The sequence below is a fragment of the Gracilinanus agilis genome, chromosome 4, assembly GCF_016433145.1.
Source record: "Gracilinanus agilis isolate LMUSP501 chromosome 4, AgileGrace, whole genome shotgun sequence".
NCBI classification, from domain to species: Eukaryota; Metazoa; Chordata; class Mammalia; order Didelphimorphia; family Didelphidae; genus Gracilinanus; species Gracilinanus agilis.
Genome location: NC_058133.1, coordinates 508,931,900 through 508,954,652, shown reverse-complemented (window position 1 = coordinate 508,954,652; position 22,753 = coordinate 508,931,900). Strand labels below are relative to the sequence as shown.

Sequence of the window (22,753 nt, the reverse complement as noted above, 5' to 3'; positions counted from 1 at the left end):
TAAATCAGACAAACAAAAGTTGTTCCAGTACCTCCTCCTCACCTCACCCTGCCCCAGAGGGGGGGAGCTTCCACCCACCAGGACTCTTGCATCTCCTCTCCTTCCTCATGGCCCACCCTGGCCCCCTGCCTCATTCTCGTCTCCGTCTCAATGCTGTGCTTGATTGAGTGACCACCCCCCACCACTGGTCTGGCTCCCTCCTTCCCTCTGGGCCTCTGGCAGCTGGACGGCCGTGTCCCTGGACGGAGGCCCCCAGCCCAGCTGGCTCCGTGTTGTACCACGCTCTGTGCTTGGAGGCTGTGCTTCTCATCTTTGCTAAATCTTTCCCCCAAAGAAATGGGGTTTCTGGTCTATTCTTTGAGTCTTGGCCCTACCTTGGAGGGGGAGGCATAGGAAATGAAGGAACGCAAGCTGCTAGTCTTCCCTGCCAGCTCTCCTCTCCTCCTCGCTGTCATACAGACAGCATGGGACAGGGGGAAGCTTTTGGAGTCTGGAGCCAGACTGTCTGGCTTCAGATTTGCCTTGGATGCTACTACCTGTATAACCCTGGCCAAGTCATTTCACCTCCGGGCCTCAGTTTCCTCCCCTGTAAAATGAGGGGATTAGACTAGATGACTTCTCTGGTTCCTCCCAGTTCTAAATCTGGATTTCGTGATTCCTTCTTTGCCTGTATTTCCTTTTCTCCGACTCTGCACCCCTCCCCCCCCCCCCCCACGCACACATACGCCATCTGGTTTCATTCCCTCCTTAGTCCCTGGCTCCTCTTCTCCCTCCCTCCTCCTCACTTCCTCTTTCCCCTGGGATGGGGCCTGGGGGAGCAGAGTCCCCTTATACCTCCTCTCTCCCATCTTCCATCACTGAGCAGTTGCAGCCCGAGGAACGGGAGTGTGTGTGGTATTTGCAGGATGAATTGCCGAGGCCAGGAAACTTCACCCGGGGTTCTAGAGGGCGAGTCGTGCCGAGAGTGGCCGGAACCTCAGCCGGGTGGGGGGTGGGTGTCTCCTTGGGGAAGGACGATCATCTTTCAGAGGTACCAGGAAAGGGGGACCTGCGCTCGGGCCCCCACCTGGATCCAGTGGCAGAGCCAGGACATTGCTGGTAGGTATCCAGAGACAGACCCCCGAGGAAGTCGGGATGTTGGCAGACCAGGCCCTGGGGGCATGGCACTGAGCGTGGCCAGGGTAAGGGCATGGGGACAGAAATTCCAGGCTCGAGTGGCTCATTAGGGGTTTATTTTGTTCTATTTAAGAATCTGTTTTATTAAATTAATATAAAAATCTTTGTAAATCTCTATGTACATCTGGTCCCTGGAGATTCCAGGATATCCCCGACGCCAGCCCTGTTCTACAGAACTGGCGCAGCAGCTGGACAGCCCATCCCTTCTCTGCCCTGGAAAGTCCAGCAGCTGCCTGCTCACAACCCCGATTCCATGTGGGAGCTGCCCCGGGCGAAGCCGGCAGCTCCAGGCTGGAGGGGAGAGGCAGGCACCTAGCGGGGAGACGGCCGGGGCCTCCCGGAAGAGGCAGGAGAGTGAGCAGGCACTTGGCGGCAGCTGGGGCTGCCCGAGGTGATGCCGGCGTCCCCCGCCACACTCACTGGCACTTGTCATCGCTGTCCGAGGGGCTGCCCTCATGGGGCAGGCTATGGCGGGGGCGCCGGCCCCACAGCGAGTGGACCTCCGTGGTTTCTGTGTCGCTGCTGCTGGTCGCGCTGTCTCGGAAGCTGGCCAAGGGTGGCCTCACTTTCACGCCCTGGGCTGTGACAGAGCCCTCGATGGCTTTCCGCAGCTGGGAAGGGGACGGGGTCAGCGTGAGATGGGAGGCACCCACCCAGGCCTTCCACATCCCTTCTGACTCCCTCCGGGGGCCGGGGGCTTGGGGAACAGGAGGGCGGCCTTTTACCTCTTTCAGGGTGACGATGCCGATGAGGCGGCCGATGCTAGTGACGTAAGCGTGGTCCACTCCCAGCAGTGAGAAAATGGTGTGTGTCTGCAGGGGGCGAATGGGAGAATCGGCCTCGTTGGGAGTCTTGGCCCAAAGGTCTTGCAGAGGGACCCAGGGGGCAAGAAGGCCAACAGGCTGCTGGAGGAAGAACTTGGCACAAATGCTGCTATTCTTGACTCAGTTTCCCTTTATGATCTCCGAGCACCTTGACTCCCCCAGTTTTTCCCCATCTGAAAGCTCTTTATGGAGAAATCAAAGCTAGGTGCATAGACATGAAGGCAGAAGAGGCCTCTGAGCCACGACCTCCCCAACTCTCAGAGTGAAACCAATTTCATTGCACGAGGGAGGCTTCTCGGAGCACTTCCAGCTTTCACTGCTACTAAGCTGCCATCTTGGCGCCCCCCCCCTTTCCTCCTCCCCCGCCAAATTTCATGGCATTTGAAACAGAAAATGTGCCCCTCTGCCTGGTCTTTGCCTCCCATGCTACAGGCCAGCTCGCCTGGGGAAATGTCTCTTGGTGATGAGATTTTCTTTGTTGGTTGCTGCCCCCTTGTTTTCTCATTACTTTTCCCCCTCATCACTCCTATCTCATCATCATCATTCATTCACTCATTCATTTCTTTCTCTTGGGCACAGGAGGTATAAAGGTGTCTGGTTCCCTTTAGCCCTCTGCTCCTTTTTTCCCTACATCCTTTGTCAACAAGGGCTCTCCTTGATGGATCTCAAAACCCTTTGCTAGGTGCATGGCCTTGGGGGAATCATTTATGCTCTCTGGATCTCAGTTTCCTCCTCTGTAAAATAATCGAGTTGGACTTCCTGGTCTCTGAGGCTCTCTAATCCAAGGTCCTCTCATCCCCCCAACCCCACTGGACAGAAGAAGAAAGTCTCCCAAGTCCGAGCCTGGCGCTTCAGCCGCTGGGCCAGCCAGCCTTCCCCGGCTTCCCCCCCTTCAGCTTCCATCTCACATTATTGATGTATATTGAGCTCGTGGCCACTAAAACCCACAGATCAATCTGTTTTATCCCCAGCCCTTTCTCAGATGAATGTATCCTCTGCCCCCAGCCGGGCCTCTAGAATCTCTCAGTTGTGAAGGGCTTTTTTTTTTTCACTTGATTTCACCTTAGAAGGGAGGAGCTGGAATTCTATCCTGACAAGATCTTTCGGGTTCTTGGCCAGCCCCCTCCCAGTTTGGGGCCATGTGCAGATTCGATCCCAAGACTTTGATGGCTTCATCCAAGACTCAAAGCAAACTTAAGGGGTGCAGAGTCAAAGCACAGACATGCGGGACCCTCCACCAGGACCTCCTTCCTCAGTGACGGTGAAGCGCCAATGACTACCCTTTGGGTCTGGCCATTCAGCCGGTTCTGAGTCTACCAACTGTACGATCAACTGGCCTACGTCTTTCCGTCTTTTCCTCAAGAGCTGGCACGAGTCTTTGCCAAGTTCATTTATTTTTTTTAACCCAAGCACTGGGCAAACGGTTAATCCAGGGTCATACAACTGTAAAGTGTCTCAGGCTGGATTTGAACCCAGGTCCTTCCAATTCCAGGCCTGGCGCTCTATCCATTGGGTCGCTCAGCTGCCCCTGAATTTTTCAAATATTCCAGGCAAACTATATCCACCGCATTTTTCTGACCAACCAATCTAACAACTCTGTCAAGAAAGGACGTGGCTTCCGTGTGACGCGCCCTGACCCTCACGAAGCCGGGCTGACTGTAATCACAGCCTGATTTTCCAGTTCTTCCTAGCCCGTCCTTTTCATCGTGCGCCCAACAATTCACCTTCTCTTCCCTTTTACACAAAATGAGCTTGGAGTCAGAACACATGGATTCTGCTGCTGCCTCCTGGATAAGTGACTCGGGGAGTCACGTAACCCCTGCGAGCTTCATTTCCCTCCTCTGTTCAATGGGGACAAGAACACCTGCAATACCTGTTTTGTTGGGTGGCTTCCAGGAAAGCATTTTTGTAAACCTTAAAGCACTCTAGAAGTGGAAGCTGCTGGCCTTGCCCGCGCTGTCCTGGGCTTGTGGTCCATTGAGACCTGTAGATTGTTGTTTTTCTGTTGTTGAGTCTTGGCAGCGAGGCACCCTATTTATTATTTGCTCTTCCTCAGGTAATAGCAAGGCAGGGAGATTGGATCCAGAGTTGGAAATTCCTGGATATAAGGCCTGGTTCTGCTCTTTGTTAGCTGTTAGGCAAGATTTTTTTTTTTTTTTTTTGTCTTCATGGTTCCCTCGTTTATGAAATGAAGAGGCTGGGCTGGAGGGGCTGGAGGGGCTCTGGGCTCCTCTCAGGAGTCTGCTCTTGCCCCCAGCTAGAAACAATCTCATCCTCCCAAAACTTCAGTTTTAATTTTAGTTTTTTGGCGAGCAAGCAGGGTTAAGTGACTTGCCCAGGTCATTTCTGTGCCCCAGTCGCCTGGTGGAGCCCTGCAGGCAGATCATTTATAAATGTTTCTTGAATTAAATGGAAGCAGAGGGTGATTGGGAAGGTCTTTCCCTGCTGCTGGCAGCTACTGGACTCCTTGGGCCTGGGAACGGCTTGTAGACATCAATGGCGGCCATGCTATGGGCTTGGCACTAGGAGGTGCTTAATAAATGCTTTTTTCCTTCCTTGCCCTCCCTGAACCTCAGATTCCTCACCTGCAAATTGAGAGGATTGGACTCAATGTCCAACTAGATCCCTTCCAGCTCTAGACCTGTGACTATAAACCTAAAATTACCTCCTATGGCAGCTACTATAGATTTTATCCCCATTTTATGAAGAGGAAAACTGAGTCTCAGAGAAGGGAAGTGACTTGACACGGCTCGTACATGCCAGCGGTGGGATTTGAACCCAAGTGTCTCCTGACCCCTCACCCAGCACTCTGTTCAGCATGACGTGTGGCCTCACCTTTTCTCTTTTCCTTCTCCCACTGCCCATACTTACCCTGGAAAGTGTTTGGAGGACCATCGTGGAGGGGGAAGAGTTCAGCTTTGACTTCCTGGGACTCTGATACCTCTTACTATTCAAATCATCTTTGGTGAATCATTTGACTTCCTTGGGGGGGCCTCAGTTGACTCCCCAGTAAAATGGGAGTCAGGCTCTGGTGTGGGGTCTCTTCCAGCTCCAGATCCATGATCCTTGGGCCTCTGGGCCTCAGTTTACTCACCACCAAAATGAGGGAAGTTGCACCAGATGGCTTGGAGGAATGTGGCTGGGGAGGCAGGAAGGTGGTGCTGGGCCCCCCCCAGAAGTCCCCATCTTTGTAGCCTCTTTGGGGCCTCCCTTCCTTTTGGTTCTCGAGCCTTTTCTCAGAGCCCTGTCGTGTCCTTGTTTGTGGATGGCTTGTTCCTTCCCTTCCACCCAAGGCGGGGCCAACTTGTTGTAAGGGACTGGACTCCAGACCTGAGGGAGGCCCAAAGATTGGGCCTCGAGGCCCAGCCCCAGCCCTGCTTGCTGTGGGACTTTGGCAGCTGAGCCACCATTCCCCCCACCCCCGTACAGTGGGGATAATCATGACATGGCTGGCCTCCTGGGGGCAGAGTGAGGGGCCCTCTCTGTAACCTCGGAGGCGGCCGGAGCTGGAGGCTGCTCTCTTCCTCGATGCCTTCGGAGGTGTTTGGGCATCCTGCGCGCTCGCCCCAGAGGCTCACAACCTCCCCTCTTGGGCCTGTTTGTTCCCTAAGTGGCATCTGCAGGCTCAGAGACCGGCCCAGAAGGAGCTTTAGGTCTTCTCCAAACCCCTCCTTTTTCAGAAGAGGAAACCACGGCTTGGAAGGAGAGTTCACTCCCGTGCTTGTACTGTAACGGCGGCGGTGACATTTGAACCGAGGTCCTTGGCCTCCCAAAGCCAGTTCTTTTTTGGCTCTTCTTTCTTCCGGGGCTTCTGGGCCCCAAGGAGTCTGCCTGCTGCTTGTCGGAGCTTTCCTGGCCTCCATGAGGGGCTGGACACCTCTGTCCTTCTGTCAGTGTCTGAATGAAGCTGGCACCCGGGCCCCTTGGCGGCCACTTCTGGCTCTCCTCCTCCTCTAGTTTTTGCCCGTTCTGCCCCGAATGGTGCCAGTGGCCTGGCTGAGGGCCTCCTCCCCATCCGGCCCCCCAGCCAGCCCTTCTGGGGCCTGACCTGCTCTTGCTCTCCCTCCTGGCCTAGCTTCTCGGGGGGCTTCTTGCCCTCCCCAGTACAAGTGTCTGGGGCTCCCCATCTTTCCTTGGCCTTCTTCCCTGTGCTTAGAATGGCCTCCGGCTCTCTTCTTCTCTCCTGTCTCTGACCCTGGGCCCAACTTCCTGGCCTGCCCCCAGCTGCTTTCGCTCTCTCCGTGGTTGCCCTGGTGCTGGGCCTCACTGTGTCCTGCCTGCGAGGCCTTGGCGGGCGTCCTTGGGCCCGGGAGGGGCTGGAGCTGCCCTTGTGGCTGCCCACTGACCTCAGTGAGCCCAGCCTTGGGGTCTCCTCTGGAGAATGGGGGCTCGGACCAGATCCTTCCGGCTCTAAATGTCAGACCCTCTGGTCTATCCAGGAGCCTCTGGGTTGGGGTGTGAGGACCTGAATTCAAGTCCTGCCTCTCTCTCATTCTAACTGTGGCCTTGGGCATTCACTTGCTCCTGTGGGCTGGCTCCCTCCCGTGAAAGGAGAGGTTGGATGGATGGGCCTGGAGGTCCTTGGTGGCCCGGCCCAGCCCAATTCCATGTGCCTACCTTGTGCAGAGACGTCCTCTCCACCAGCTGGAACGGGGCCGGGTCAATCTTGCAGTCACTAAAGTTCACGGGCTCCTCTAGCTGCCGCTCCTCCCATTCCAGAATCTGGGGGAGAGGGACAGGGGGACGTCGGGGGTGGGGGGTGGGCTGCCTGGAGCTTTCGACTCCCCAGGCCCAGCTGGCCCGACTCTCCACCACACCCTCCCCCTCCCCCTCACCTCGGCAGCCGTCATCTCGATGTCCAGATCTGAGTCACTCTGGAAGAGGAGAGAAAAGATGAAGGCCATGTGGGTCCCTGAGGAGGCAACCGGGCCAGGGGCTAAGTGAGGAAGACCTAGCTGGTGCGTGTGACCCTGGGTAAGTCACTTAACCACTGCTTGCCTGCTAGAAGAATCCGCTGGAGGAGAGTGCGGACACTCCAGGATTGGAGCCAAGAAAGCCCTGCAGAGAGCTCCGGCTCGTGGAGTCACCCAGGCCAGTGGATGCACCTGGACAGCCCAAAGCAGGCACTGTGCTGCTTGGGGAAAGGCCTCCCCAGCCCTAGATCCTCTGTTCCTCCCCCAGCCTGGGCCCTGGGTTGGGGGGGGGGGGACTTGAAGGGGAGGAGGAGGAGGAGGAGGAGGAAGAGGAGGAGGAGGAGGAGGAGGAAGAGATGGTGGCAGCAGCAGGCTGGCACTTACCGCCACAGAAATGCGGACCCTCTTCAGCTTGCGTTTTTCACATGGTTCCGACTTTTCCAACTTGGTTAGAGCCAAACCAGAGAGAAGAGTGTTACGGGATGGGGAGGGGGCTCAGGAGAGGAAGCACAGAGGTTAGACAGAAATGGAAGGGCCGGGAACGGGAGGGGAGGGGAGGACAGACCACCCAAAGCTGGGCCAGGGGAAGAGTGGGCAGGGCTCTGGGGTACCTCCGAGTTCCCCTCTGCTGGGGGACTGGCGCAGAAGAGGCTCCTGAGGGCGATGCCAGCCGTCTCTTGGACCCCTGCAGTCCGAACACACGACATGGTGAATCCCTGAGGCCTGGGCCCGGCAGGACCCATGGGGACCCGCAGGCAGCTCCCCCCGGACTGCCTTCCCCCACCTCATCCCCAGCCTGATGTAGCCCCAGTCTGCTCTCTGTGGCCAGAATGCCCACCAAAGCTGCTGCAGAGGGGCTATGGGGTCTGGGGGAGCCACCAAGACTCACCAGGAGAGCTTTCTGCCCCAGGGCTGGTGGCGCTGCTGGGCCCCCGTTTCAGGGCCGGCTTCAATGGCTTGCGTGGCTCCCCCCGAGTGGGAGAGAAGCCTGATTCTTCAGTGCTCACCTGTGTAGGATCACAGGAGCCTCAGTCTAGAGCTGGAAAGACCTCAGAGGCCATGGAATCCAATCCCCTCATTTTACGTGTGGGGAAACTGAGGCAGGGCAAAGCAAAGTGATTTAGGGGCCTGAGATTCCGGAGCTTCTAGGCCATCTGAGTCAACCCTCTCCTTGGATGGAGAGACAGCATATGAGAAGGGGAAGAGTCCTTTCTTGGAGGCCGTCTTGGCCCTGACTGAGAGTCTCTGCCAAGCTATCTCTCAGCCTCCCTGCCTCCAGGATGGGGGTCATTCTTGTTACAGGGTCATTTACAGATTTAGCACTGAAGACTTCAGGAGCTGTTTCCAGCTGAGGAGCCAGAGAGGTTCTACGGGCTGCTGCAGGGGCAGGGAGAGGGCCCTGTCTTGGGACCCGTGTTCTTCTTACAGGCCACACTCACCTGAAAGCGGACACCAGTCTCTGGGCTCTGGGAGTCCTTCTGTTCTGGAGGCGGCGAGACCTGGGCAGCCCGCTGGTCCCGTTGGTGCTGTCTGCGCCGAGCAGGGCTGAGCTGGGCGCTGAGCAGGGCCACCACTTGGGAGCGCTCCATGGAGCCCAGCAGGATCATGGATTCTGGAGAGAGGAAGACCGATGAACAGGGGAGGGCCTGAGCCGGCTGGACAGCGAGCCAGAAGGGAAGAGATAGGATGGGACGCAGGCAGCAAGAGCTCAAATGGCTTGCCAAGAGAATAGGATCAAAGGGAGCTCGAAGATCTTCTCTAATCCTCCCACTTTACAGAAGAGAAGACTGAGCTCCAGAGAGGATCCCAGCTCTCCACCTAGGAGCCCTGAAGGCTGCCTCATCCAACCCCGTGGTCTAAGAGGAGGACGCCCAGCCTGGAGGAGAAGAGACGCATCTGCCCAGGTTCTATAGGGCCATGCGGCACAGCGAGAAAGCACACTGAGCACCGGCCCAGGCCAGGCTGCCGAGATGGAACCAAACCCGATCCTCTGACTCCTGCTCCAGCAGGAAGAACACTAGGAGCTGACAGCTCAGAGGTGTCAGGCAGGCAGGCCCCAGCCAGCCTAAACATATCCAAATATAACTGGGGCTGGGGGCAGCCAGGAGGCTCCGTGGATATAGAGCCAGGCTCGGAGGTGGGAGGTCCTGGCTTCCAATCTGGCCTCAGATACTTCCTAGCTGGGTGACCCTGGGCAAGTCACTTCACCCCCATTGCCTAGCTCTTACTGCTCTTTTGCCTTGGAACCAATACGCAGTGCTGATTCTCAAGACAGAAAGTTTAACAAAATGTAATTGGGAAATACTTAACAAGATAAATAAAGATACAACATTGTTATTTACTCATTTCACACCCCATTGGAGGTTTTCTTGGCAATAATCCTAGAGCCATTTTCCAGTTTCTTCTCTAGCTCACTTGGCAGATGGGGAAACGGAGACAAACGGTGAAATGACTTGCCCAGGGCCATACAGTTGCCCCATGTCTGAAGCCGGATTTGAACCCAAGAAGATGAGGGGTCCTCACTACAGGTCTGGCTCTCTGTCCACACAACAGCGATAATGTTCATTTGTGCTTTTGTCGGCCAATTCCTTTGCCATTCAGTGGGCATTTTTGGCGTCCTGGACCCATCAGCAGGCAGTCTGGTCAAGCTTATGAGACCCTTCCCGAAGGAACGCTTTTAAATGCTTATAGAACAATTCGGAGGGCTAAAAAGGAAAGCGGTTCTGCTGAAGCACAGCCACCAGCTGCCTCTCAGAAAAATGGGCAAGCTAACAAAGCAATGGGTACAAATTCACAGACCCAGGTTTGAAGTGGATTCGGTTCTGCTGCCTCATCTTTGCAGGAGAGGAAGCAGGCCTGGAGAGCATGAGGGATGTGTCCGAGGTCTGTGGGCAATCCTGGGCTGGAGCCTTTCTGTGAGCTCAGAGGAGACCCTGAAGGGCGTGTGGGTGCCAGCAAAGCCTGGGGCTCTCTGAAGATTGGGCAGGGACTGGGCCAAGGGCACCCGGGCACTGAGTGGCAGAACTGGCCATCTGACGAGCAGACGGAGGCTCAGAGGCATGGAGGGATTTGGCTGCTGAGGGATGGGGACAGGATTCTGACCGAGTCTTCCTGACTCCATCCAGGATGTCACAGGTTCTAAAGATGAGGAAACTGAGACGTGGTTTCCCCAAGACCATACAGGAGAGAAGGGACCAAGGTGGGATCTGAACCCGGGTCCTCCAATTCCATATTTTGTTGTTCGGTTATTTTCAGCCATGCCGTGTCTTTGTGACCCCACTTGGGTTGTCCTGGCAGAGATGCTGGAATGGTGGGCCATTTCTTTCTTCAGCCAATTTTAGAGAGGAGGAAACGAAAGCAAACAGGGTTCAGGGACTTGCCCCGGGCCACACGGCTGGGAACCTTCTGAGGCTGGATTTGAACTCAGGAAGAGGCGCCTCCTGACGCAGGGCCCAGCGCTTGTCCAGGGCATTGGCTGTTGCTCTGACTCCACATTCAGGCCTCTTCTGACTCCGGGGAGATAACAGGACTTGGAATGGCCCAAGTGCCCCCAAGCTCCGGAACGCCAGGCTCCTATTTCTCTCTTATCTAGGCTCCCCGCAGGCCCTGCTGCCCAGCCTCGCCTTCCCTTTACCTGTGGACTCCACGAGGGCCAGGCTCCGGCCCTTGGTGCGGTGCAAGGCCATCCGCAGGTCCCTGAAGGTGCTGTTCAGGGCAATGTGGGGGACGTCCCGTACCATGATGTCCTCAACCCGGACTCGGTACTGCCTAGAAGACAAGGGGGAGCTGTGGGAGAGGCGGTGGCGGGGGAGCCGCGAGACCAGAAAGACTCGGGAGCAGAGCGTCAAAGCTGGGGAGGAGGAAGGCTACCTTGCAGACAAACTTCCCCTGCTGCCCCCCATTTCACAGATGAGAAAACTGAGGCCCCTGGTGGAGAAGGGGCTTGTCCAAGGTCATAGAGGCAGGGTTTGAACCCTGGGCCTCTGCCTCCTGAGCGGGGCTCTTTTCAGAGCGCAGGCCCCAGAGCCTGCTGGAAACCAGCCCCCTTGCCCGGACAACGTAAGCTCCCGAGGATATGCTCAGCCCACTGGGGGGCTTTGTGCCCCACAATCTGGCCCATGGCGTGGCCCACTTTTCGCCAGGCTTGTGATTTCACTGGTGAAAAGAGCTCCCAGAGGAGCCTCCTCGTACCACAGGGGCGCCCAGAGCTGCCGTTCAGAGCTCCAGAGCTACCAGGGCCCTGAGGAGGCTGGGGGCTTCTGGGCCAACTGTGTGTTATGGAAGGGAAACTGAGGCCCCGGGAGGTGCCCAGGGCCACCTGGCCAGGTCAAAGGTCAGTCTTGAGCAAAGAAGGGGACTTCCTGGCTCTGTACACAAATGCGTGGAGCATCAGACTGGAGAGGGCTCATGGCCTAACGAAGATGGCCGCTACTGGCATTTGGGGGGTGTTGGGCGGTGACAAGAGCCAGGGCTGGCCAAGAGGGGCTGCCAGAGAGCAGATCCCTGGGTTGGAGGGGGCAAAGGGGAGCTCCCTTTTTGGCAGGGACCCCCTCAGGGAGGACAGGCCTGGCCTCAGTTTGCCTAGCAGCAGGAAACCAGAACGGACATGCTCTTGGGGGGGCAGCTGTGGGGACGTGCATCCAGGATTCTGGGGCCAGAAGCTGGCGGGGAACGCTGAGAGAGACTGAGGCCAGCCTGGACCCTCTCCTCCCCCCCCCCCCTCCCAGCTCAGGCCTCCAGCCCTCTCCCATACTGGTGGCGGCCCCAGCCCAGCTCAGGCAGGTAGGGCAGCTTCTTGATGCGGATGATGCTGTCATAGAGGGAGGGCTGCAGGCTCTGGGCCACCGCGTTGGCCAGGATGACGGCAATCATGACAGGCAGGATGTGAGCGATCTGGCCGGTCAGCTCAAACACGATGACCGCTGTGGAGACGGTGTGGGTCACGGCCCCTGCCAGCGCCGCTGCGCCTGGAGAAGAGCATCCAGGCCTCCTGGGGGCAGAGCCCGGACTGGCCACCTTCCCACCCAGCACCCCACAGAACGAGAGGCCCCCGAAGGCAAAGATCCTGCCTGCCTGTTGGCCCGCCCCCTTTCTTCCTGCTTTTCCTTTTTCAAAACCCCCTATCTTAGAATCAATACTTGTGGGGGCTCCAAGGCAGAGGAGCGGGGCTAGGCAATGGGGGTTAAGGGACTTGCCCAGGGTCATACAGCTAGAAAGTGTCTGAAGCCAGATTTGAACCCAGGACCTCCCATCTCTGGGCCTGACTCTATTTACTGAGTCACCCAGCTGCCCCTTTTCCTTCTTTTCCCTCCCTCCCTCCCTCCCTCGGTGCATTTCCTTTCCCAGTGCCGGTGTTCAATCCAGACTAGTTGGTGGCTCGGGCCCCAGAGGTCATTTGGGAACTGGCTCTTATTATTCTTATAGCCAGCAGATGGCAGCAGAGGCCAAGAGGCGGGCGGCGCTACAGGCTTGGGCAGAGCCTCACCGACCACTGCGTAGCCCCCGGGAACTATCCGGTAGGTGCTGCTGTCCGTGTGAATCCCGTCTGGGAACCAAGCGGCCATGCTCTCCCCCACCAGGCGCCCGAATGCTGCTCCTGGAGGGGGGTTAGAAGGGCAGCTGGAGTGCTTGTGGCCAGCCCCATGTTACAGAGGAGGAACCTGGGCCCCGAGGGAGGGAGTGACTTGTTTAAGGGCACCCAGACAGGCAGTGAGGGAGGCAGATGTGCAGGGACGGGAAGGACAGAGGGACAGTGGGCAGCGGGCAGCGGCAGCACTCACCGATCACGAAGACGGGCATGAAGGCCCCGCAGGGCACAGGGATGGTGGTGGCCAGAGCCGACATCCAGAACTGCAGAGAGGCGGACAAAGGGACACGGCTGGGTTAGGGCCTCTCCCCTCCCCCGACTGTGCAGCGCTGACCAGTCCCAGAAGCCCCCCCAGAGTGGCCGAGCGCTTTCCTTTGTTAGCTCATCTGATCTTCAGCACAGCCCCATGTTACAGATGAGGGAGGACATGGAGGGACAGAGAAATGCAGGGACTGGCCCAGGCTCACACAGCTGCAGCTGCTCACAATCTAGGGTAGGATTTGAACACCACGGAGACCCCTTATCACGGCCGGGATCAAAGAGGAAGTTCTTTCCTTGGCCTTGGGAGCCCTTTTGGCCTTCTCACCCTCCATTCCCTTCTGCACACCCTCTGATCCAGAGGGGCTCCCCTGCTGCTCCTCACGTGTGATGCTCCACTCTTCACCTCCAAGCCTTTGTCCCTGCTGTCCCCCACGCCTGGCATGCCCTCCCTCTTCCCTTCTGCTCCCCCGGCTTCATCCGAGATTCAGCTCAAATCCAGCCTGGCAGGGGAGCCTTTTTTCTGTTCTCCTCCGCGCTGAGCTCCTTCTTTCACACCGTTTTCCATCCACTCTGAGTGTGTCGGATGTACTAATAGGAGCTAACATGGGTCTAATAAGGTTTCCCAGGCCTGGCGGCCCCTGCCAGGTTCCCCAGCGCTCTGGCTCACATTCTGGCTCTTTCCACGCTCGTCTCCTACATCAGGGGAGGATGGCGCGGGGAGGGCGCTCCGAGGCAGCGTTCCTGTGCCTGGGCCCGGCAGGGTGGCCGGTTCGAGGGAGAGCCCCCGGGCCCCCACCAGCTGGTCCCAGCCCTGGTTTCGCAGTCCTGGCGCCTACTTCATAGGGTGGTTGTGATGAGAGAATGCTTTAAATCCTCAAGGGCTGGAGAAAGGTTTCTAGCATTTCCTCCTCCTCCTCCTCCTCCTCCATTTTTCTTGCCCTCGTGTTAGCCATCTTCCATCTGGGTAGCCCAAAGGGGCTGAGGGGGAGAGGGAGGAGGAGGGTCCAGGCTCTCCCCAGCTCCCATTCTTGGAGCACTTTAAAGCGGACCCGGCTCTCTCCTCGCAATAGACGCCTGGTACAAGGGTAACCCCATTTTCCAGATGAAGACACTGAGGCTCGGGAGGTCGAATGCCTTGCTGGGCATCCCAGGGACCTCAGGGTCTAGGCCAGGGGGGCGGCGAAGGCATTCCCTGAACCAGAATCCTCCCCGTCACGTTCCCACCGAGGGGTCATCCGGCCTCCGCTTGGAGTCCTCCGGTGGGGAGAGCCAACGTCTCCCCAGACCCTGGCCGGGGCTCCCTAAGGGTGCCAGGCGTGGCTGGGCCTCTCTGCCCCCTCCCCCCGGGCTCCCGACCTCCGCTGCCTCTATACACCCCGGCGAGGGCTTCCCACCTTCATGAGGATGAAGATGACCAGGGTGAGGAAGACGTTGGCACGGGGGGGGCTCCAGGCCTGGGCGATGCTGGGCACCTCCAGGTCCTCGACGATGCCCTGCCGCACCCAGGTCCGGTTGTCGAACAGAGTGACCAGGGTCTCCTTCTGTGAGAGCTGAAGGTGGAGACGGTTACTTGGCCTGGCGGGACGGGCAGGGCAGAGAGAAGGCCGGGGGGAGGAAGACCGAGGGCCGGCCACCGTTTGGGGCTCCGGAGGGCCGAGCTCCCACCGGGCCGGGAGGCGGGAGACGGCGGCCACGGAACGCTGTGAGGGCGGCCGAGCCCGGGCCAGGCTGGCCACGCGGCGCGGCTCCTCGGGCAGGGGGCAGGCGCGGAGGCTTACCTGTCCGGCCATGAACTGGCCAAAGCCAGGCGGGAAGGTCAGGGTGGAGATGAGCAGGGTCACGAGAGCGGGGAAGAGCAGGCGCCTAAAGACGACAGGAGCCAAGGCTGAGGCTGCCTCTGGGGCTGCCCTTGGCAGACCTGAAGGGGCACCGAGGGGACACCGCAGGATCCCGGCTTCTGAGCTGGGGCTGCTGCGTGTTGAGGCCACTTTACAGGTGAGGAAACGGAGGCCCGGCAGGAGTGAGTCCCTGGTGCAGTCTGGTCTTCCTGGGCTCGGCGCTCCTAAATGTACACGTTCTGCCCCCGTCCCTGTGGCGGCCCGGCCCAGGCCCAGCCTCCCCCCACACCTTCCTGAAGGGCCCTTTGGGTGAGCTTTTCTCTCTCAGCACTTCTGGGGTGAAGAAGGGCCTTCGGGGCTCCTTCTTAAGATGCTGCCCCGAGCCTGCCTGGGGCACTGAGAGAAGCCACCTCCTCTCCTTCCCGTTCTCTGGGCCTCCATCCCCAAAGCCAGAACGTCAGGCCGGAGGGCCCCCAAAGCTCACTGGGTCATCACTTCCCTGGCAGGCATCCTAGAAAGCAGTGCTGAGCCTCAGCTTCTTCACCTGGGTAATGGCATGGCGGGGAACACCAAAGAACAGGGCCAAAACGGCTCCAAACCCAGGATGTTCCCGGTTGACCCACATCCCCATCATTTTGCAGGATGAAGAGACAGAGGTCCAGGGAGGTTGGCCGCAGGATGGCAGAGGCCCCGGTGAGGATTCTGGGTGCTGGTTCTGGTCGTGACAGTGCCCAGAGGTTCCCCCACTCCTCATCTGATCTGGCCCAGCCTCTGGCCTCCTGCCGCTCTCTGTCCTCTGTGTGTGTGTATGGGTGACAGCGTGGAAGAGTTGGGGGATCCCTCACACAAATTACCTCATTGCTCTGGGCCTCAGTTTCCCCACCTATAAAACGAGGGGGTCGGCTTGGATGGTCTCTGGGGGCCTTCCCAGCTCCGGCTGCTCCCCCCTCCCCTCTCACCCGGTGACACTTGCAGGGCGGGCCGGACTCTACTCACTTCTTCATGAGAAAGCGGTTGATGGTTTTTTGCTTCCGCATCACTTGGACGATTTTGCGGTTCAGGTAGACAAACAAGGCCCCCCCAAAGCCACTTGCAATTCTAGGGGGGGAGGAATCACAAGCGTAAGGCAGGAAAACCGCCTTCTCCCAGCCAGTGACCCCCCCCATCAGACTCGGGGTCTCACCCGATGACAGCAAAGGCCGGGAGTTCCTGCAGGTCAAAAGGGAAGTCAAGCCGGAATCGAGTTTTGAAGAGGGCTGTGATGGTCTCTGGGAGGAAGGAGAGAAAGCAGAGCGGAGGCAATCTTGGCCCACGGGGCTCCCCCCAACTGCCTCCTCTGATCTCCCCTCATTCGATCCACGGGACCAGAGGGGGAAGGACTCGGAGGTCAACCCTCTAAAGCCCCCATTTTACAGAGGAAGAAACCGAGGCCTGGAAAGCTTAAGTGACTTTCACGCTCTCAAAGGCAGAAGCAGCAGCAAGATTTGAACCCAGATCCTGCTCATCTCCCGTTCTGCGGACCCTCTTTTCACGGCACCATGATGAGGTAAGGCAGTTAAACTCAGCCAGCACCGTGCAAGTGACCTCCCTGCCTCCCTCTGCGCATCACGACTTCTTCAGGGATACAAGGAGATGACGGAGCCTTCCAGGGAGATGGCAGGCATGTGTGCGTGTGCGTGTGCGTGCGTGTGTGTGTGTGTGTGTGTGTGTGTGTGTGTGTGTGTGTGTGAATGGGAGGAATTCAGCCTTCGGAGGGTCAGTAGCTGGTGACGGCGGCCACACGAGCCATCACAAAGACAAAAGGCAGAACAGTCCCTGCCCTCCAGGAGCCTCCCTTCCACCAAAGGGATACAAGAGAGAGCGGGCGGGCCAGAACTTTTCTTGGGGTCCAGAAGACCCAAGTTTGAATTCTGCTTCAAACATCTCCTCGCTGTGAGACCCTGAGCCAGTCACTTAACCTGCCAGGCTCAGTTTCCTCGTCTGTAAAATGGGGAAAATAACAGAAGACCCAGCGAGATCGTCTTGGTAAAGCTCGCGGCAAACCTCGGAGGGCCGGAGCCTCGGCCGCTGCGCCCCCGCCCTCGAACACAGCCCTCACCCACCTTCGTCCCGATTCCAGACGGCCAGAACCCGGAAGATGAAGGCGCTGAAGGTGGCCGCAAAGAAGCCCCTCCAGTAGTTCCGGACAGCGAAGAAGGTGGAGGTGACCTCGATGCTGAACAGAACGCCTGAAGGGGAGAAGGAGGGAGGCGGATGTGGGGGAAGCAGCCCAGGCTCGGGGGCCACAGCTGGGGGACAGACGGTCAGCCACGCTTTACAGAGGACAGGCTTGTGGACTTGCTTGACCTCACGGAGCCAGGACATGTTTGAGGAGGATTCGAATCCAAGTCCGGTCCTCTTCTACGGCAAGCGCTATCTCAGGGATCACAAGGTTGTCGGGGCAAAGGAACGGCCAGGAAGGGGGATGGACGAGGGCTCCTACCTCCAATGGGAGCTGCAAAACAGCACCCGACGCCCACGGCACAAGCGGCTGCCAGCATCTCGGTGTTCCGGGACTCGTTCTGAGGGGACGAGGAAGATGGGATGTGGCAGCTGAAGGAGGGGTGAGAGCCCCCAGCTGACTAATCCCAGGGAAGCCCTTCCCCTTTCTTTTCTTTTTAAAAATGCCCTTAGCTTCTGTCTTCGTATCAGTTCTAAGGCAGAAGGGAACAGGGGTTAAGTGACTTGCCCAGGGTCTCACAGCTAGGAAGTGTCTGAGGCCAGATTTGAACCCAGGGCCTCTTGCCCCCATCTTTTTCATTCCCTCTTGGTCCTCCTAAGATAACCTCTTTCCTGCAAGGGGCTTCCGATGCCCTCTCCAAACCCAGGATCTCCTTTACCTCATAGATGCCCCCAAAGAGGGAGAGGAATTTGCTGAGGAGGGCTGCACACATGCTGGCAATGTGCACAAACGGGCCCTGAGGAGCGAGAAAGAGGAACGAGTGGGACCGCGAAGCCCGGTCTCTGCGGCTCTTCCTCCCAGACCCTGTCCCCTGCCGCGTCCCCCCTCGGAGCTCACCTCCTTGCCGAGAGGCAGCCCGCTTCCCAGGGCACATGTCAGGCCGATGACCTTGGCCACAAAGGTCTTGAGTGTGAGATATTCCTTCAGGACAACCCCCCTGAGAATCGTCTTCATCTCTGGGATCCCTGAGCCTGGGGGAGGATGAGGTCAGGCCCGGAGTCAGGCTCCAACCTCCCATGGCTCCCACTTGCCACCCCTTTCTCCCTTTGCCCTACCAACAGCCTGAGGGGCCAGGATTTGGGTAAATCCGGCTGAGAAGGTGATGAGGACCACAGGATAGGTGACCCAGGCCAGATACTGCAGCAGGAGGCTGGTGTCCAAGCCTCGGGACATCCACTGCTGGGCTGTAAGGACACAGGATGCTGACTCCCAGCAAGTGACCTCCCTCCCTTCCTGCCTCCCCCACGCACCAGGGATACAAGGATATGATGGAGTCTTCCTGGTCTTCCTGGGAGATGGCAGGTAGAGGGGAGGGGGGATGGTGGGGCAGGATGTGGCCTTGAGGGGGTTGTTAGTGGTGACAGGGCCACTAGAGGTGTGGGGGGGGGTCACTGTGCGGAAGAGTGGCAGCAGCAGAAGCAGTCAGCATGGTTTGGAAAGGGTCCGGCATGTGGGCAATCTAGGCCTGGGAAGCCAGGACTGAGGCTGGGGAGGTCAGTGAGTGGTGGGGTGGGTTGTTGAGGGGGCGAGGGATAGCAGGACAGCTGCTTGGGGTCCTGGATGGGGCCTGGGTCACCCCATGGTGTTTTCCTGCCCCAAGGGGATGCTAAGGACCACCCCCTCACCCTGCAGACAGGCAGCAATAGCATAGTCCATGGCCCAGCTGACCAGCGCCATGAGCAGCCCCAGCAGCACCAGGAATATCCAGTCTTCACCAACCCTTGAGATCAGGAACTTATGACAGCGGACAGAGCAGACTAGGGCAAGGAAGGGAAGGGGAGGGGAGTGGGGGCACTACCCAGAGCCCCCTTCTTTCCCTCCCCGCTCACTGCCACCCCCCCAAGAGAGACTCTGAATGCCTCAGCCCCTTTGCCTCTTTTCAACAGCCCAGCTCCCCCTCCCCATCCCTGATTCTTGCCCTCAGCCCATCCCACCTGGCTCGCTACCCCCTCGCCCCTGTCTCACTGCGGCATCGGGCACAGCGGCTCTGTCCGTACTCCAGGAGCTCAGGGGGTGCTCGGGGAGAAGGAGGCCCCTTCCAGGGCTCAGCACCCCCCAGGCGGATCCGGGCAGCCTCCTCCTTGGCAAAGGCTCCGAGGTCCTGGGTGTATCGGCCATACATCTGATGGTGTGGGGAAGAGGGGCATTAGCCAAGGGAGGGGGAGGACGAGGACCCACAGGAGAGCCCAGTGCATTATCTCTGGCCTCCAGTCTCCTCCTACACCCGGGCATTTCCAACTGAGCAGGGCTGGAGGGAACAATAGAGAGACATTGCAGTCTGTGGGGGCTGCGGGGACACCAGGGAGAGGACAAGCCAAGGCGCGTGGGCCCTTGTCCTGTGGCTGAGGGTCATGGGTGAGGAGCATAGCTCTGGGACAACTGGACAACTTGAGGTAGAAAGTCAGGAAGTAGGAGGAGAGAAGGTCAAGGAGCCCTGGGTGCACTGGGGCACTGGATGGGGGAGGCAGAAGAGCTGAAGGCCAGATCTGCCCAGGGCTCCCTCCCTGGCTTAGGGAAAGGGGATACTGCAATCCCAATCACGATGTTTTCTCTGGGCCTCCCCGGCCTGAGACTGCCTCAGCTGCCTTCCCTAATCCTCTTTCTATGCCCCCTCCCATCTTCTCACCCTTCCCCAATCCTGCCAGTCCAGCTAGAAGCAGAAAGCCAGACACACTCCCTAAACCACTAAGGAACAGCCCTGCTCTGGGCTCCTGTATCCCCTTTGCTGGAGGGAAATCTTTTCCTGGAGGTGATGGGGGCGGAGCTGACTTGAGGGGCTAAGGTTCTGGGCTGAGATGGTTAGTTGGGAGGGGGGGGGGGCGGTGAGGGGACAGGAAGAAATCACTGAGCCACTGGTTTAGACCAGCCAAGCTGGGTGTGCTTATGGGGGGGGGTGGGAAGAGTAAATTCCGGCCACCACCCGCAGAGCTTCATGACACAAAGGGCTCCTGTTGGGACTGGAGGATGGGGGGAGGCGAGAGGAGAGAGACAGAAAGAGAGGGAAGAGAAAGAGGAGGAAGGGAGAAGGGAAAGATAAAGGAGAGAGAGAGGGAAGGGAAAGTGAGGAGGAAGGGGAAAGTTAAAAGGAGGAAGAAGAAAGAAGGAAAGGGAAAGAGGAAAAGGAAGAGGAGAGAGGGAAAAGGGGAAGAGGAAGAGGGGAGAAGGGAAAGTCAAAGGGAAGAAGAGAAAGGGGGAGAAAAGAGAGAAGAAAAGGAAAGGAGAGGGTGAAGGGATAGATAAAAGGAAGTGAGAGGGAGGAAGAGGAGAAGTGAGGAAAGGGAAAGTGAGAAGAGAGGGGGAAGTTAAAGGGAGGAAGAGAAAGGGGGAGAAGAGAAAGAGGGAAAGAGAGAGAGAAGGAAATGGAAAAAGAGGAAAGGGAAGAGGAGAGAGCAGGAAGGGAAAGAGAAGAGAGGAAAGAGATGTCTAAAGAGTGGTGAAAGGGAAGAAAGGAAAAAGGAATGAGGAAAGAAAGGGGAGAGAAGAGGAAGAAAGGACAGAGAAGAAGGGAGAAGGAAAGAGGAGAAAGGAAGTGGATGAGAAGAGGAAGGGAAGAGAGAGAATAGGAGGGAGAAAAGAAGCTAGAGAAAGCAACCAAAGAGAAAAGGTGGGAGACAAGAGGGAAGGGAAGGGAAGGGAAGGGAAGGAGGGAATCAGAAGGGAGAAGGTAAGGAGGGAAAGGAGGACAGGGGAAAGAAATGGGGTGATAAGGGAGAGACAAGGAAAGTGTAGATGTAGAAGAGAGAGGAAGAAAGAGAAAGCCTGACAGACAAGCTGAGAAAAAGAAATGGGGAAGGGAAGGGAGCCAGGAGAAGGGAGAATGAGGAGGAAAGCATTAGTTGGCAAAAAAGACAGTAGAAGTGAGCTGTAACTTAAGGGAAGACATCTTGGCCTTGGAACCCCAAAACAGAACTGAAGGAAGGTCCTTCAAAAGACCCTGGTGTGTGTGTGTGTGTGTGTGTGTGTGTGTGTGTGTGTGTTGTGTTCTTTAAAGTGGGAACCTCTCAGGTCCACAGCTCAGGGATCTGCTTCCCATTGTACCCACATGTGCGGAGCCCCTGAGAGTCTCCCTTAGCACCCGGACATCTCTGGCCCCTTGCCCCTTTTCTCATCTTCACTGTCACACTCCCTTCTTTCCCTTAGTCCCCCTCCGCCTTAGCAGTTCCCCTCTTCTTTAACTCTCCCATCAGCTGATCCTGCTGCCTGGCCCCTCCTTCATCCCTGTCTCTAGGCAGGCCATCCATCCCCTGGCAGTCTCTGATCTCAGTGCTGGCCCATGCTGGTGGTGCTCTTTCCCTCCTCTGCTTTTCCCCAGGGCTGAGGTTCCTTCCATCCCAGCTGCTGGATTCTGACCTGGGGAGCACCCCCTTACCCTGGTTGCCCTCCCCATGGGTGCTGGCAGGAGATAAATGGAAGCTGAAATGCCAAGCTATAGTGGAGATCAGCCCAATGAGTCATCCCCGCCTGGAGCCCCAGTCATCCAGGCCCCCTAATGGGGTCAGAGGACACAAAGGTCCAGGACTGGAGCTGGGCCTGCATTCCACCCTACCACCCTGGGGCTGGCTTCAGTCTGAACTGGACCATCCCAAACTCTGAGACCTCTCCCCACTCCCATTCTGAGCCACAGGTCCTGCCCAGCTCTGGCCTGATAAAGAGTTCAGCAAGAACAGGGGAGAGTGGCCACTGGGGGTAGTTGATGGAGCAGCAGAAGAAAGGTGCAGGGGCTGACCCTGGGGTGGGTAGTGCAGGGGCTCTGACCTGCACCCAGGTGAGGGGGAGGAGTGGGGAGGGGTGGGAACAACTGTGCTGACCGGGGACATTTCACCAGGTGTCCTTGTCCTTGCTCCCTCGCTCCTCTTTTCAGCCTTAGCTCTTGACAATTCAGCTTTTTGCCTCATATGTGCCTCAGTTTCCCCACATTGGGTAGCTCTACCATTCCTGCTCTCCTTCTCCCCCTACACAGCTGGGGCTGGGGCGGGCAGGGGAAAGAGGCAGATAGGGTAATCACTAGGACCTGGCCTCAGCTACTCACCAGGGTCTGTTCATACTGGAGAGCGCGGGGCTCCATCCCTTCCTGCACGGTCGCCGCCATCTCCTCCACGTAGGACAGCCTGGCCTGGGGCTCCGGCTCCAGCCAGTTCAACCTCAGTGCCCCGAGCCTGGGTCCTCCCGCTTCAGGGCTGCCGTCTCTCCCGGGACCGCTGCCCTCTCAGCTCGAGCTCTGTCCCCACAGGCTCCCGAGTGCCGTTCGAGGCTGCTGTTGTCTCCCCCACTCCCCTCTGGTCTCCTCCCCTCCCGGGCGGGCCAGGGGCGGGCCAGAGGAGCTGAGCTGAGCTGAGCTGGGCCGGGCTGCACTAGACAGGGCAGCGCTGCTTCGTCCGGAGGGGGGCGGCTCAGGCCCTGAGAATGACTGCGCTCCCCCTACCCTGCGCCCCAGGCTGCTCTGGGGGACCCGCGGGGGTTGGGGGAGCGCAGAAAGAGGACCCGAGCAGTCCGAGGTCCTTCCCCTGGACAGCACCCCTCCTCTCCCTTGGCTCTTCCCACTTGGATGCTAGCCCCTCCCCTCGAAGGCCCTTTACAGCTCCGCTGCCCCGCCCACAGACTGGAAGAACCGTGCTGGGTTTAGACTCAGGCAGGGGACTTGGGTTCCTGCCCCGGCTTTGTGTGACCTTGGAAAAGTTGCCAAACCTCAGTTTCCAGAGCTGTAAAATGAAGGCGTTGTACAGAGTTGCTTAAGGTCCCTCCCGGCTCTAAAATCTATGACCCTATGAAATGAAGATAGCCAGCCCTTAGGTCCTTCTTAGAGGGAAAGCTCTGAGCCTAGGACCTGGGGGAGCCATGCCAGCTCAAGCCAAGGGATCACAGGCAAGTGTAGGGAAACCAGGGAATGCTGGATCAGGGAGTGAGAACTGTGTCCGGCAACAGGCTTTTAACTT

The 22,753-nt window shown here is 58.1% G+C and overlaps 1 protein-coding gene across 5 annotated transcripts; it reads right to left on the bottom strand.

The window, feature by feature from the left end:
* Positions 1–324: 324 nt before the first annotated feature.
* Positions 325–22,033, bottom strand: CLCN2 (chloride voltage-gated channel 2). 5 transcript variants are annotated; one of them, XM_044673226.1, is made up of 24 exons: positions 21,850–22,033; positions 18,786–18,942; positions 18,446–18,577; positions 17,876–18,004; positions 17,658–17,791; positions 17,479–17,556; positions 17,082–17,160; positions 16,702–16,827; positions 15,783–15,867; positions 15,596–15,697; positions 14,540–14,624; positions 14,156–14,311; positions 12,694–12,763; positions 12,399–12,509; positions 11,667–11,880; positions 10,548–10,681; positions 8,353–8,525; positions 7,803–7,920; positions 7,525–7,598; positions 7,298–7,357; positions 6,836–6,874; positions 6,618–6,722; positions 1,902–1,988; positions 328–1,787 (listed from the first exon to the last, which is right to left on the bottom strand). In XM_044673226.1, the coding sequence occupies exons 1-24, from the start codon at positions 21,907–21,909 to the stop codon at positions 1,593–1,595; spliced, it is 2,703 nt and encodes a 900-aa protein (XP_044529161.1). In that variant the 5' UTR covers positions 21,910–22,033; the 3' UTR covers positions 328–1,592. The 5 variants fall into 5 exon arrangements, with proteins under 5 accessions (XP_044529164.1, XP_044529161.1, XP_044529163.1 ...); XM_044673228.1 differs by having other exon boundaries at positions 12,399–12,458; XM_044673229.1 differs by lacking the exon at positions 1,902–1,988 and having other exon boundaries at positions 325–1,787.
* Positions 22,034–22,753: the final 720 nt, after the last annotated feature.

Coding starts and splice junctions, on each gene's coding strand:
- CLCN2 (XM_044673226.1), bottom strand. CDS start 21,909: ATGGCGGCGACCGTGCAGGAAGGGATGGAGCCCCGCGCTCTCCAGTAT. Junction 15,868..16,701: donor CGTCTGGAATCGGGACGAAG/GTGGGTGAGGGC, acceptor CCTTCCTCCCAG/AGACCATCACAGCCCTCTTC. Junction 14,625..15,595: donor AACCGCTTTCTCATGAAGAA/GTGAGTAGAGTC, acceptor TGTCGTCTTTAG/GCGCCTGCTCTTCCCCGCTC.